The 12,416-nt window shown below is 50.6% G+C and overlaps 4 protein-coding genes across 4 annotated transcripts; 2 read left to right on the forward strand and 2 right to left on the reverse strand.

Annotated features, from left to right (window-relative positions):
• Positions 1 to 514: 514 nt before the first annotated feature.
• Positions 515 to 2,518, forward strand: PV06_03668 (uncharacterized protein; the record flags this gene model as incomplete). The annotated part of the gene is made up of 1 exon (XM_016404480.1): positions 515 to 2,518. The coding sequence occupies one exon, from the start codon at positions 515 to 517 to the stop codon at positions 2,516 to 2,518; it is 2,004 nt and encodes a 667-aa protein (XP_016265485.1).
• A 3,923-nt stretch (positions 2,519 to 6,441) lies between these two features.
• PV06_03669 (uncharacterized protein) lies at positions 6,442 to 8,269 on the forward strand. Its single transcript, XM_016404481.1, has 3 exons — positions 6,442 to 6,849; positions 6,998 to 8,010; positions 8,075 to 8,269. The coding sequence occupies exons 1-3, from the start codon at positions 6,739 to 6,741 to the stop codon at positions 8,217 to 8,219; spliced, it is 1,269 nt and encodes a 422-aa protein (XP_016265486.1). The 5' UTR covers positions 6,442 to 6,738; the 3' UTR covers positions 8,220 to 8,269.
• Positions 8,270 to 8,299: 30 nt separating this feature from the next.
• PV06_03670 (uncharacterized protein) lies at positions 8,300 to 9,602 on the reverse strand. Its single transcript, XM_016404482.1, has 5 exons — positions 9,335 to 9,602; positions 9,179 to 9,226; positions 9,001 to 9,025; positions 8,613 to 8,870; positions 8,300 to 8,513 (listed from the first exon to the last, which is right to left on the reverse strand). The coding sequence occupies exons 1-5, from the start codon at positions 9,439 to 9,441 to the stop codon at positions 8,439 to 8,441; spliced, it is 513 nt and encodes a 170-aa protein (XP_016265487.1). The 5' UTR covers positions 9,442 to 9,602; the 3' UTR covers positions 8,300 to 8,438.
• A 286-nt stretch (positions 9,603 to 9,888) lies between these two features.
• PV06_03671 (uncharacterized protein) lies at positions 9,889 to 12,373 on the reverse strand. Its single transcript, XM_016404483.1, has 5 exons — positions 12,206 to 12,373; positions 11,674 to 12,082; positions 10,894 to 11,558; positions 10,232 to 10,823; positions 9,889 to 10,154 (listed from the first exon to the last, which is right to left on the reverse strand). Exons 2-5 carry the CDS (start codon positions 11,739 to 11,741, stop codon positions 10,016 to 10,018), a joined length of 1,464 nt encoding a protein of 487 aa, XP_016265488.1. The 5' UTR covers positions 11,742 to 12,082; positions 12,206 to 12,373; the 3' UTR covers positions 9,889 to 10,015.
• Positions 12,374 to 12,416: the final 43 nt, after the last annotated feature.

Consider the following 12,416-nt stretch of genomic DNA (forward strand, 5'->3'; position numbering starts at 1 on the left):
CGCTTGGTGGATCGTCAGGCATAGATTAAAGTGGTTACTATGCAACACCCCGGTCAGGGCCGTGCACGTGACGCACCGAGCCCCGAAAGCCCCTTGCTTCTCGACCCGCATCAAGATCTCAGTTCGAGGGGCCGAGCGACCAACTGAGCCTTTCCTCATTCTCTTCTTTTCACGTCGACCTTCCCAAACTCGGGTTTATCGTACGTTTCAAACCCTGGTATCCCTGCAACCTTGCACCTATCGCTTGTGGCTGGAATTGACCTGTTAGCCTAGATTCAAAATGCGAAGGTCTTTCTACGCGTCAAACACTTCAGAGACATCTTCGCCGTTTGTTCTTCACTCTGTATGGGCCTTAAGAAAGAGAACATAGAATGGACGTCTCGAGCCTAATGCGAACAAAGGATTTCTTTGAGGAATGCCTTGATCAACAAATTGACTGCCTGATGCTGGCTCACCAACACATTTATCTGTCGGGTTGTTCCCTTGGACGAATTGACCACGACCCCACGCTCCAATGGCTCCAAAACTCCAAGATACAGACTTGTTCGTGCCTGTCAAGGTCGACAATCACCACAAATTCGCTCAACCAGTCATCCGCACTCCATCAACTGCCTCACCATGTTCTGACATGAGTGCAACCACCGCGAAAGCCACCGCGCCAGATTCTAGCACCAAAGACCCAATTAGAAAACTCCGACATAAACGGAGATTCACCATCGGAGGTGCCGGCCAACGTTCGGGCACGAATCCCATCAGCCCTGTTCTTTGTGCAGAACAGAAAACAGTAGCACAAAACGACATTGTCCACGCTCGGCCTGCTGTGACAATTTCACGCACATCGTCATCTCGGCGAGATATTCAACACGCGAGTCCAGCCAAGGATGTTTTCGACCCGCGAATACCCGGAGAGGGGAAACAATTACAGCCAGACATAACAAATGTTGATCGCCTATCTCCAACACCAACCCCCATCGTCATTACAGATTCACCAAGCAGCAGATCAAGCCGATCACGCTCACCAAAGGCATTGTATCCTCCAAGTAGTTGGAAGAGAGTTGAACCTTTGACATTCAACCTGGCTGAGCCGGCGAAGTTGGAGACGCCGCTCATCAGTCCAAGTTCAGACAATACTACAGCTTCACCTCGACGTCCTGGTTCCGGTAAGGCTCGCCATACGGAGCCAGTATCATCCGGGACTCCCACTCCAGATATTTGGACGGAAATTGCCGGTTTGTCACCACCGTCAATACTGAGAACAACGTCTTCAGCACGATCATCTCCGCCGAACGATTCCATCACAGCGACGCAACCGGTAGCAAGAAACGAGACGAATGTCGTTAATAAGAAATCGATTTCGGGTCAACAGGTCCAAACCGTACCGGAAGCAACTCGGGCTCAAGCCATCCCGACAGCTCAGAACACAGGACCAAGATACATTCGGTCCCGACGTCGCAGTAATCCTGTGACACCATCGTTCTCAGAACACAAATTACCCGCCCCCGAGATTGCATACGCTGACACATTTCATTATACAAATTGTGAGCACACAAGCCCGCCAATGTCACGCCCTCTCAACACGCAGCCGATTTTGGTCCCTTATCAGCATGATTTACTGGCGTTTCCGCCGTTCCATATTCGCGAGTTTTTGGCAAGTCAGCCATCAGCCACACCCAGCATTTATATCATTGAAGGCGCATGTTCAATTTGCGATCTAGCCTATCGACGAAAGGCCGAGTCCGACATATTGGCCAGGTATACTACACGGTCAGAGAACCTGTTGTTACAGCTGAGCCTGCTGCAGGAGGATCTGGACGTCAAGTCGCCCACTACGCTTGACCCTCCCGAACGTAAGCACACTGCCACACCGTTCCCATCTTCGTCTTCGGCGAAGCGAAATGCAATCGACCCCGAACCCCCTTCAACCACAACCATCACACCCGAAAACATTCAAGCAATCCTACAGATGGAAGAACAGGCAGAGAACCTGATCAAGCAACGTGATCTCGAGGTCAGAGCGATCTGGCGAGGGTATACGGAACGTTGGGGTCCTGCGACCGTTGCGATTCACCATGCGAATGACAATGACACCAATAGCAGATACAGAGGGCGGGCTCGTGCACAGAGTGCCAGTAGTGCAGCTACGTTTCCGGAAATGGACAACATCAGCTCGTTGACATCGAATGTCGACAACAGTACGGACAGGACGTCTACCATGACGTCGACCATTTCCACCCGAACCACCCAAACCAGTCACACCAACAACACCGTGTCGTCGTCAATGACACCCCGACGGACGACGATGTCACGAAGGACAAGTCGAAGTTCTTCAATTGGACAACAAGATCGATACTCGGACGGGACACGACTGGTCAGTGTGTCCTCGTCTGTGGATGGTGTCAAAAAGGATGGACGGATGATGGTCGACTGGATTCGACCTGAAAGGACAGAGTCGGCGTTGAGGATCAGAAGTCACAGTCAAAGCCAAACTCGCGATACCACAAGAAGAGGTTGTCCTTGAAGGAGTGAAAAGAGGTCAGGGAAAAAGGAACAGAACCAGGAAGTTGGGAGGGGACTTTGTTTTTGTTTACACGGGGATTTTTGGGTCGGGTTTGAGCGTAGCATTTTTGGAGTTTGTCGAGGATTTGAAAGGAATGTCACAGAGCATAGCATTGGGTAGAGAGAGGGAGGGAGGGAGAGTGATCAACAGAACAGAGAAAAAGGTCTCGGCTATTGGTTGGTGTATATAAGGGGCATTATACCCCGGGGGTAGGATGGGTTGAAGGCAGATGGTGAACCAGATATGTAGCTGTGATAAAGAAGAAACGGCATCGTACGGAGTAGTCGATACAAAGATGAAGTTCACAGCACTATCGACTTGTCCAGATCACATCATTGCTTTCTGTCTTCTATTCTTTTTCTAACTGCGACTGATCGTAACTCTACTGGGACTCGATGAAAATCAATCAATCATGCTGTTACCATCCATAAACCCTTGGATATTCTCCATCAATAGTCACCCATCTCTAAACACCTACTTTGACGATATCCTTCCACATTCTCCTTCATATCTGAAACTACAAAGTACATGTCGAAGAAAAAGGCGTCTACCGCCGTCCTCTCCGGGGCCGTGGTTTTCTACAGTTTTGCTTTGCCCTCTTCGATCCTCTTCCAGGCCATTGAATCGAGAGGTTTGAACCTCTCGTCCTCCAGGTCCAAGAAATACTTTTTGCTCCCTCCTACCGCGTCGACGACACCCCACTCGATGTTCTTGACGACATTTTTGGCGTGCTTGAAGGTATCCCCCACGTCCACCAGTTCCTCACGGACCATGACGAGCCGAGGGACGGCGTACCTGGGCACACCTTTGGACCTCAGTGCCTTGAACAGACCTGCCATGAAGACCTGTTCGTTGACGCCTCTGCCCGTCTTTTCGCTTTCCGGGTCCAGCACGATCAAGGCCGTACCGGCTTGCCCGTCGTACTTGTCCAACCTCCTCCCGACGACGACGGCGTCCTTGACGCCGTCTAGCTCCGACATGAACCCGCGGACCTCCCCGGCCGAGACGTTCTCCCCCATCCACCTATAAGTGTCGCCTATCCGGTCGACAAACTTGACCCAGTTGTCACGCTCCTGCATCAACAGGTCCCCGCTTCGTTGCCAGACGTCACCCTTTTCGAAAACGTCCCTCAACAGCTTTTTTTCCGTGGCGTCGGTGTTGCCGTGGTAGTCCGTGTATGTGGACATGTCTCGGATGCGGGCGATGGCCTCTCCGGGTTCTCCTCGGTCGGCAACGATGCACCACCCTTGGGCGTCCCGCACGGGCATCTCGGTGTCGTAGTCGAACTTGATGATGTGCTGTTGACCTTTGTCGAACACTCGCTTTCGCAGCACCCCCATGTAACCCACCCTGCCTGCTCCGGGTCGGCCTCGACGGTGGACATTGTCGAACTTGACGAGTCCTTCGGTACTGCGGTAGAACTCGCGAACCTCGGGCACGTTGAACCGGCGTTGGAAGGCCACCCAAACGTCCTTTTGGAGACCGTTGCCCGCGGCCACGAGGACCGAGTGTCGTCGGTCGTACTCGCCGGGAGCGGTGGCGAGGATGAATCGCATCAACTCACCAACATACAAGATCCGGGTGGCGCGAGACTCGTGCACCTCCTTGAAGAAGTTGCGGGCGCTGAAGCGTCGCGCCAGGCAGAAACACCCGGACTGGCTCACGCTGTAGCACAACCCGGTGAAGAAAGTCGTGCCGTGGAACAAGGGCATGCACGAGTAAGTCCGTAGACCTCGCAGGTACTTTTTCCGGTCGGCGTGGTCGACGGAACTCGCGCAGCTCACGGCGCAGATCAGGGCGTTCTTGACGCTGCAGGCTTTGGGTTTGCCCGTGGTGCCCGACGTGTAGATGAGGCCGGCGACGCTGGCGAGGCTCTTTGGTGGTGTTGGTGGTAGTCTTGGTTGTGCGGCTGATGGGTCGGGAAAAGGAAAGTCGAGCACGCCGTCATCATTTGACGATTGGCTAGCTCGGAAAGAACCAAGGTTCAAACGGACCGTCTTGATGCTGTCGGTGACGGCGGCGCTAAGACCCAAAGATTTTGCCGCCGTTGCCGCGTGAATGGCCAGGTCGGGAGTGGTCAGGATGAGGTTCGCGTCAGGAAGACGCACGCAGTGAAGAAGAGTCTCGTCTCGGAGGGCGTTGTTGATCAAGGCAGGGGCCGCGCCGAGTCGCGTGAGAGCGTAGACGGTGAACAGCATCTCGGGGGAGTTGGTCATGAAGACGGCCACGATGTCCCCGTTCTTCACCCCCAGAGAGTCGTGCAGACCCTGGGCCAGCTCGTCGACTTGAGCCTTCATGGCTCGGTAGTTCCATGTCCGTCCTTCAAAGTAGAGTGCGTCGGCATTGGGGTCGGCCAGTTCCAGCATGCGATACAGATGAGGTGATTGGGGACCCAGAGCGCCTAGAAACTCTGGAAAACGTTTGTTGAAGGATTGGTCCAGTCGGTATTGTTGGAGATCTTTGGTGACGCCTAGAGAGTGGTTGGCGTACAAGAGAAGACTTGCTGCCGCCGTGGTTGAAGCGGCTGCTATTGTTGCCATTTTAGGGATATTCTGATAGTCCTAGACAAGATAAATATATATATATATATATATATATATGGCCCTTTGTGTTGAGGTTCGAATTCGAAATCAAGTGTCGATTCCAGACCTCCAACAAGAAACAGGCGAGTATTTCGATGGTAGAAGACGGGGGGAGTTTTCTAGCGTCGAGACTTCTCTTTTTTTTCTCTGGATTGCAAGATCGTCAAGTTTCAGTCAATCGAAGAAAGGGTAGTATAGTATAATTGTCAAGGACTGCCTTGTCAAAGTGCCAGAACGTTGTGTGAAGCCTCGGTCGAAAAGTGATGTTGACGGTATCGGTACTTGGATACCGTGTGCAGATGCCGTGGTGTGGGCCCTTTGGGATTGAATTTCGAGATTTATTACTGCACTGTATGCTGTTGCTCGTCTTGAAACTCTCCCGGATTACGAGTCTGATTCCGATCTTTCCCAAGACCGAATTGTTGAATTTGGTGTTCGATTGTTTCGTTGCGGACGTAAGATTGAGAAAATAATAATATTTGGGCTTCCGAGAGTAGTAGTTGGGTGTGTTGTTACTCCATAGGACAACGGCAAGTCGTAGTACGGAGTAGGGAGTATGGGATACGGTCCGGGGACAACACAGGTTCTTTAGCTCTCAGCTCTAAATAAGGGGCGAAGCTCTTCCCCTCTTTGCGCGCCACAGATTTAAGCACAAGGACAGAGGGAATGATAAAATACTGTAGGATAGAAATAATCAGAATTAAGGATGCTTTTGTATGTCTTGTACAGAGTATCAAAATAGTAGTTAACAATCAATAACGGGATGGAGGATTCACTTGCCGGTACGGAGTAACCTGTTTGTCTAGCATGTCTGGAACTACGACTACGGGACTGCCTTTCAGGCTTTCAAGGGGTGCGGTAAGCAGAGAGAACGAGAGAGAGACTGCGTGGAGGGAACTCTGGGTTGGGTGTGTGTGGAGGTGGGGCTGACGAGGCTGGGGGCATACAATATGCATATTTCTCATCCCCCAGGCATTGGTTATACTCTCAGTGCGACACTTATCGACTTGCCGTCTAGGCCTCTGATATCGGCTCTTCGGAGCCAAGATGACACTCCCTCCTACAGTACAATAATACGAGTTACCTGGCCACGGGGCAATGGCGGATAATGCGAACCCAACAACCTGGTGGAGCCACGGAGGATCAATCAAGCCCCGGAGGCCCAGAGTGGCGCCCCTTATGACTTACGGCAGTTGTTGTCGGACTCTCCCAGCAAGTCACTTGAGCCTCGGCATCTTCGTGAAGATCTGGAGTACGAGTTACAACACTGGTAGTTGGTTTAGTGGCGAGTGAAAAGTGATCCAACAACACAAACAACCATTCCCGAACGTGATCATTTTTCATATTCTCGGTGTGATCTGGTGTACAGTAAGAGTTACTTCGGCCATAGATCGCTAATATTGTACGGAATACAGAACAGTTTGATTATTTATCAAAAAATACCTCGAACACCATCTTTTCAACTCATATTCCTCGCCTACTCCCATACTTTCCTCATCTCTCTTCACCCGCCTGCATCCATCTGTACGGTAACGATATATACTCTTTGTACCATCTTGACAGAGATACATATTTTATTACCAGCAAAATAACGCAAAAATGAGTGCTCAACAACGACTCCAGAACATCTCTGGACACATCAATTCCAGCGCCACCACGACACAATCACCCGGACTAAAAAAGATTCTCGAAAAGAATCCAGATGATATTGTATGTTTTGATTGTTTGATTGATTTCGAAACAGCTTCCCTTGTGGCTCCGCCATGGAACCACCTCACCCTCATCTCATCCATCGTCCAATTCCCTCCACGTTCACTTTCTTTTTTTTTTATTTCCAGTGCTAACAGGATCGCAAAAGGTAATCACTTGCGCGACACGTACACCACTCACCAAAGCCCGCAAAGGTGGACTCAAGGACACGCCGTCGGACGAACTACTCATCCACGTCCTCAAGGCTCTCAAGACGAAGTCCGGAATCGACCCGGCCAAGGTCGACGACGTTTGCATAGGCAACGTGCTGACGCCGGCCCCCGGTTTCGGGGCTCGCAGCGCGGTGTTGGCCGCGGGCTTCCCCGTCTCGACGGCCTCCAACGTCGTGTCCCGCTTCTGCTCGTCGGGCCTGTTGTCGATCCAGACGGTGGCCGGGAACATCGCGACGGGCTCCATCGAGGTGGGGGTGGCCGTGGGCTGCGAGAGCATGTCGACCAACAAGGACGCCCCTCCCCCGATGAGCGAGATGATCATGAACCACCCCGTGGCCAGGGACAACGTCATGCCGATGGGCTGGACGAGCGAGAACGTCGCCAGGGACTTCCACGTCCCCCGCGAGAGCCAGGACAGGTACGCCGAAATGTCGCACGCCCGGGCCGCCCGGGCCCAGGACCGAGGGTGGTCGGCCGACGAAATCAGCCCCGTCACCACTCGCTGGGTCGACCCGAAGACCAACGAGACCAAGACGGTCACCGTCGACCGGGACGACGGCATCCGAGCCAACACGACCTACGAAGCCTTGTCCAAGATTCGGTCCGCCTTCCCCCAGTGGGGTCCCACCACCACCGGGGGCAACGCCAGTCAAATCACCGACGGCGCCGCCGCCGTGCTGATGATGAAACGGTCCACGGCCGAGAAACTCGGCCAACCCATCATCGCAAAGTACGTCAAGAGTACCGTCGTCGGGTTGGAACCTAGGATCATGGGCATCGGGCCCAGTCTGGCCATCCCCAAGGTCCTGGACTTGACCGGCTTGTCCACAGAAGACGTCGACCTCTTCGAGATCAACGAGGCGTTCGCCAGCATGTACGTTTACTGTGTCGAGAAATTGGGATTGGATATCGAAAAGGTCAATGTCCGGGGTGGTGCTATCGCCATCGGGTTAGTATTGAGTTCTCTCCACCTTCTTTGTATCGATCCTTGTTACTGACATTACTCCTCCAAGACACCCCCTGGGTTGTACGGGTACGAGACAAGTGGTTACGGTCTTGTCGGAATTGAAACGTAGAAAGCAAAAGGTGGCGGTCACCAGTATGTGCGTGGGTACCGGTATGGGTATGGCTGGTGTTTTTGTTTCGGAGGAATCATGATATACTAAGACCAATAAACCACATGAGAACGTATCGGGGGTATAGGGAAATGAATAATATTGACTTTGAATCATGATACATTTCCAAGGGTCAAGGAAATTTGAATTGCTCTGGAGACTATTAAAGACCAACGTCGTATCATGAGGTTCATCATTCATCCATCATCCCTCGATGAATGAATAGTCAGTCTCATTTTTTTGGGGATCCGTCTTCCCATTCTCATTTTCCATTACCATAAAATTGTTCCTTTTTCATTTGCATTTCATCATCAGCGACACCAATAGTGGCAAAATACTAGTGTACGTTATCATCAGCGTCAATCTTACTCCTAGGAATTTTGATTTCTTTTGAAAGGAAAAGGAAGAAATGCCATCTTCGGGACAAGACACTCACGGCCATGGCTCTCCTGTTGGCTTCTGGATTCATCGGTTTCCCTGCCTCACCCAATTGAGCCAACAGCTTGAAATAGTTGATGTAAAAGGCAGGAGTATAAGTGTTGAAGAATTTGGCCTCTTCGTCGTACGGGTTCGAAAATGTGTGAGGACTTCTCGGTGGGACAGTAACATAATCACCCAATTTCGCATCCACAGTTTGACCGTTGAGTGCGTGGAAACGAAGTGTACCTTTTGTCACCAAAAATGTTTCGTCGTGCTAAAAACGAAGATGTTAGAAGAGTGTCATAAATGGTGATGTATCAGGGCCAGTGGACCGGTGGTAGGTGTATAGGTGTATTGGCCATGGAGATCCATTGAGGAATGATGCTGGCCAAGTAAAAACTCACCATTTCATGCCAATGAGGTGGAGGACTAAAAAGTCGTACAAAGAAAGATATCATGGTCAGTCAGAGTCATCACCACCACAACATGATCCAGCAAAAAAAAATCAAGTCATTCCTTTCTCATGTACTTGCACTTTGTACCTTTGGAATCTAGATTGAAGGAAAAGGCTTCAAAACTCACCCAGAAGTATGTGGTGGTACAGTAAATTCGGCCGAACCTATACGATTGCTTTTCGAGGCAAGACAAATTGCGTCAACATCGAACATCAACGACGAAACCAATCATCTCTTTGTGTGCCTTGACCGACATGGGATAGCAGAGATTGTAGCCACTCACTCTGTTCTCGACCCGTCCTCCATGATTCGAATGGTGATTGTACCGACTTTGAAAGTCTCACCTGATGTGGCGGGGACAAAATTGATGGGTACGTTTGGAGTTTCCATTGTTCTTGCTTGAAGTCGATGATTTTGGCCAAAAAAGTCTTGAATCAATCGTCGGCACTTCTTCGCTGATGACCCTACCAACAGGACCGTGGCTGTATTCGATTCTTATACGACTTGGGTTCTTACACTCTCCCTCTCTCGTAGTTAGTACTCTGTAAGAGTTGGTGGTTGTCGGAATCTAGATTCGCCGATTTGTCCGGAGATAGCAGCTAGAAAGAGCGATTTCAGATACCAAAAAGAGCTTAGGCGACTTCACATTAGTCAATTCATCTTTGTCACTTCCAGCTCAGCCCGACACAGAACACAGTACATCTTCACACATCTTCACCCTCTTGTCTTTCATCCAGACATTCCTCTGACGGTTACGAATAGGGGAAAGATAGATACCCAAGGTAATCCGTATTCTTTCATGTCCAGAAATTCCTATCCTGAATCTAAGAACAACCTCCGGTGATGCCAAATAACCCTCAAAGATAACGTCAATCATTCTTCTTCCATCCCCCAAAACAGGACATGGCATATTCTGTGTCGTATCAGACCTGGTTGTGTCGTAAATGTCATGTCATGTCATCTATTACACCTTTCCAACAAATTGATCAAAAATATTCTTCATCTCCATCGCACTCTTCTTTGGGTACCTCTTTTGACCATTCTCATAGTCGACATACGTGACACCAAATCTCGTTTCGTAACCTTCGGCCCATTCAAAGTTGCTACCATTGTCAGTTTTGATTCTTTCCGAAAGACATGCACAACGACATGGCAGGGGGGAAAGCTCGTCGACACTTACTCCATAAGACTCCAAGCCATGTATCCACGAACGTCACACCCATCTTCAGCCACCGCTTCAGCCATGGCGGTGATATAACTTCGGAAATATTCCAGTCGGAAGTCATCCTCCAAAATTTCCTCCATGGGCAAATCATTCTCCCCTTTGATACTCGTCCCGTTTTCGGTCACGTAGATCTTGGGTCTTCCGTACCGGTCACTCAACCACTTGATCAACTTTCGGAACCCAGGAGCGTGAGGCCTCAACCAGAAACTCTGAGTCTCGGGGCCGATGCTGTTACCAAACTTGTCCTCGAACAAAATGTCTATATTGCCACTGAAATCATCCGGGTCGGCGACCACTGCGTCACCGCGATGTCGGATGTAGTTCGCGCAATAATGGTTCATGCCGTAAAAGTCATTCGACCCTTTGACCAACTCACTCTCTTCCGCCGTGAATGTGGGTAGTCTCTCACCGAGTTGTTTGACCATGCTTTCCGGGTAACGTCCAAAGTATACCGGGTCGGCGAACCAACAGATGGCAAATTCAATCTTGCGATCGCATGCGATGCGGTCCTGTTCGTCGTTGGGATCCCATGGTTCAGTCCAGTCACCTATGACAAGTCACCAGAAATCAGTACGCTGGATGTTGACCTTTTCTATGCAGTCGATGCAAACACTCACCGTTCAACGTGATACCGATCTCTCCACCGTCTCTCGCCTTGAATTCATCTCTGTAGATCTTGACGGCGTGCGCGTGTGCTATCAGGATACTGTGTCCGACGATCCAAGGTTCCCTGCTCGAATCTCCCACCGCACTCTTGGTTCTGTCACTGGTATGACCCGGGGCGAAGGCGCCGATGCTGTGTCCCAAGATGGCACTGCAAAAAGGTTCGTTGAAAGTGATCCAGTGCTTGACCCGGGACCCCAGAGCCTCAAACACGACGCGAGAGTAGTGGGCGAAATCGGCCACGAATTCGTCCTTGTTCAGAAACCCCCCGTACCGCTTGTACAGTTCGTCCGGGAGGTCCCAGTGGAAGAGCGTCACGAACGGAGTGATGCCGGCGGCCAGTAAGTCGTCGGCAAGTTTGACGTAAAAGTCGATACCGGCCTGGTTGATGGGATCGTTTCGGCCGCCCTTGGGGATGACACGAGACCACGAGATGGAGAATCGGTACGCTTTGGCGCCCGTCTTTTGCAACAGTTCAATGTCTTGTGCCGTGCGATGGTACGAGTCACATGCGACGTCCCCAGAACTGCCATCGGCGATTTTGCCTGGGATTTTGCAAAACGTGTCCCATATTGAGGGACCTCGGCCGTCTGCAGTGGCACCACCTTCGATTTGGTATCTGATCAAAACAATGTCAATGAGGAACAATGTCATTGGGGTCGGGGTAGTGTGTGAGTGAATCGACAAGCAGCGCTGGGATATACGATATAGTAAATGGAAATGAGAAAACTTACGCTGCTGTCGCGAATCCCCAGAGGAAATCAGATGGCAATCCTGCCTTGGCAGCAACGTCTCTAACCATGTTTTTAGGTCGTCGATCGGGTTTAAGCCAAAACTAGAATCTTTCTGTGTTGTAAATGTTGTTGTATCTCTGTAATCTTTCGGAGAATTTCTTGTGAGTGGTAAGTAGTAGTAGTAGTAGCAGAATGTTGATCGTTTTTATATTGTGTCTCGATCTGTATCAATAGCAGCACCGATGAAGTTGTTGACAATGAATCATACAATACACGGAATGAATGACTGTTCTTGCAAGTGGCTATCGGCGGTGATCGTGACGGATGTTGTTGTTGCTGGTGGTGATATCGTCGACGATGTGTAAAGAGATTGACTGACTGGCTGACTACCTTGTGAACGTCTCCGTCCCTGTTGATGGATAGAATCCAAGATTGACAAGGGTCAGAAAGGTGGCCAACATAGCTTGCTAAATATCAATTGCCAGGATCCCATCTGAAATATTTGTATCCCGTAAGTCGGTCAAGCACGCACCAAGTTTCGTTCATCCACGGGATGGGCAAAGAAGTGCCAGAGTTTACCCTTTGGTCTGTTCTACCTTTCAGTTGGATTGCTCTTTCATGCTCCATACGTACAGTTACACCTCCACCCACGAGAGCCACAACTGGTGGTTCTACCGCATTTGGCCGCGGAGGGTTGTTTGGTTCACGCGAAAAAGGTGCCAGTCCGAATATTAGCCTAACAG

Source organism: Exophiala oligosperma (genome assembly GCF_000835515.1).
Source record: "Exophiala oligosperma strain CBS 72588 unplaced genomic scaffold supercont1.3, whole genome shotgun sequence".
In the NCBI taxonomy this organism is placed as follows: Eukaryota; Fungi; Ascomycota; class Eurotiomycetes; order Chaetothyriales; family Herpotrichiellaceae; genus Exophiala; species Exophiala oligosperma.

Bases quoted from the DNA above. Each gene is read 5' to 3' on its own strand.
- PV06_03669 (XM_016404481.1), top strand. From the start codon at position 6,739: ATGAGTGCTCAACAACGACTCCAGAACATCTCTGGACACATCAATTCC. The intron at 6,850-6,997 runs GTATGTTTTGAT...GGATCGCAAAAG, and splicing joins AAAAGAATCCAGATGATATT to GTAATCACTTGCGCGACACG. The intron at 8,011-8,074 runs GTTAGTATTGAG...TACTCCTCCAAG, and splicing joins GGTGGTGCTATCGCCATCGG to ACACCCCCTGGGTTGTACGG.
- PV06_03670 (XM_016404482.1), bottom strand. From the start codon at position 9,441: ATGGAAACTCCAAACGTACCCATCAATTTTGTCCCCGCCACATCAGGT. The intron at 8,871-9,000 runs GTGAGTTTTTAC...CTTCGTTTTTAG, and splicing joins CACCTCATTGGCATGAAATG to CACGACGAAACATTTTTGGT. The intron at 8,514-8,612 runs GTGAGTGTCTTG...AACGTACACTAG, and splicing joins CCAACAGGAGAGCCATGGCC to TATTTTGCCACTATTGGTGT.
- PV06_03671 (XM_016404483.1), bottom strand. From the start codon at position 11,741: ATGGTTAGAGACGTTGCTGCCAAGGCAGGATTGCCATCTGATTTCCTC. The intron at 11,559-11,673 runs GTAAGTTTTCTC...TGTTTTGATCAG, and splicing joins TGGGGATTCGCGACAGCAGC to ATACCAAATCGAAGGTGGTG. The intron at 10,155-10,231 runs GTAAGTGTCGAC...TGACAATGGTAG, and splicing joins ATGGCTTGGAGTCTTATGGA to CAACTTTGAATGGGCCGAAG.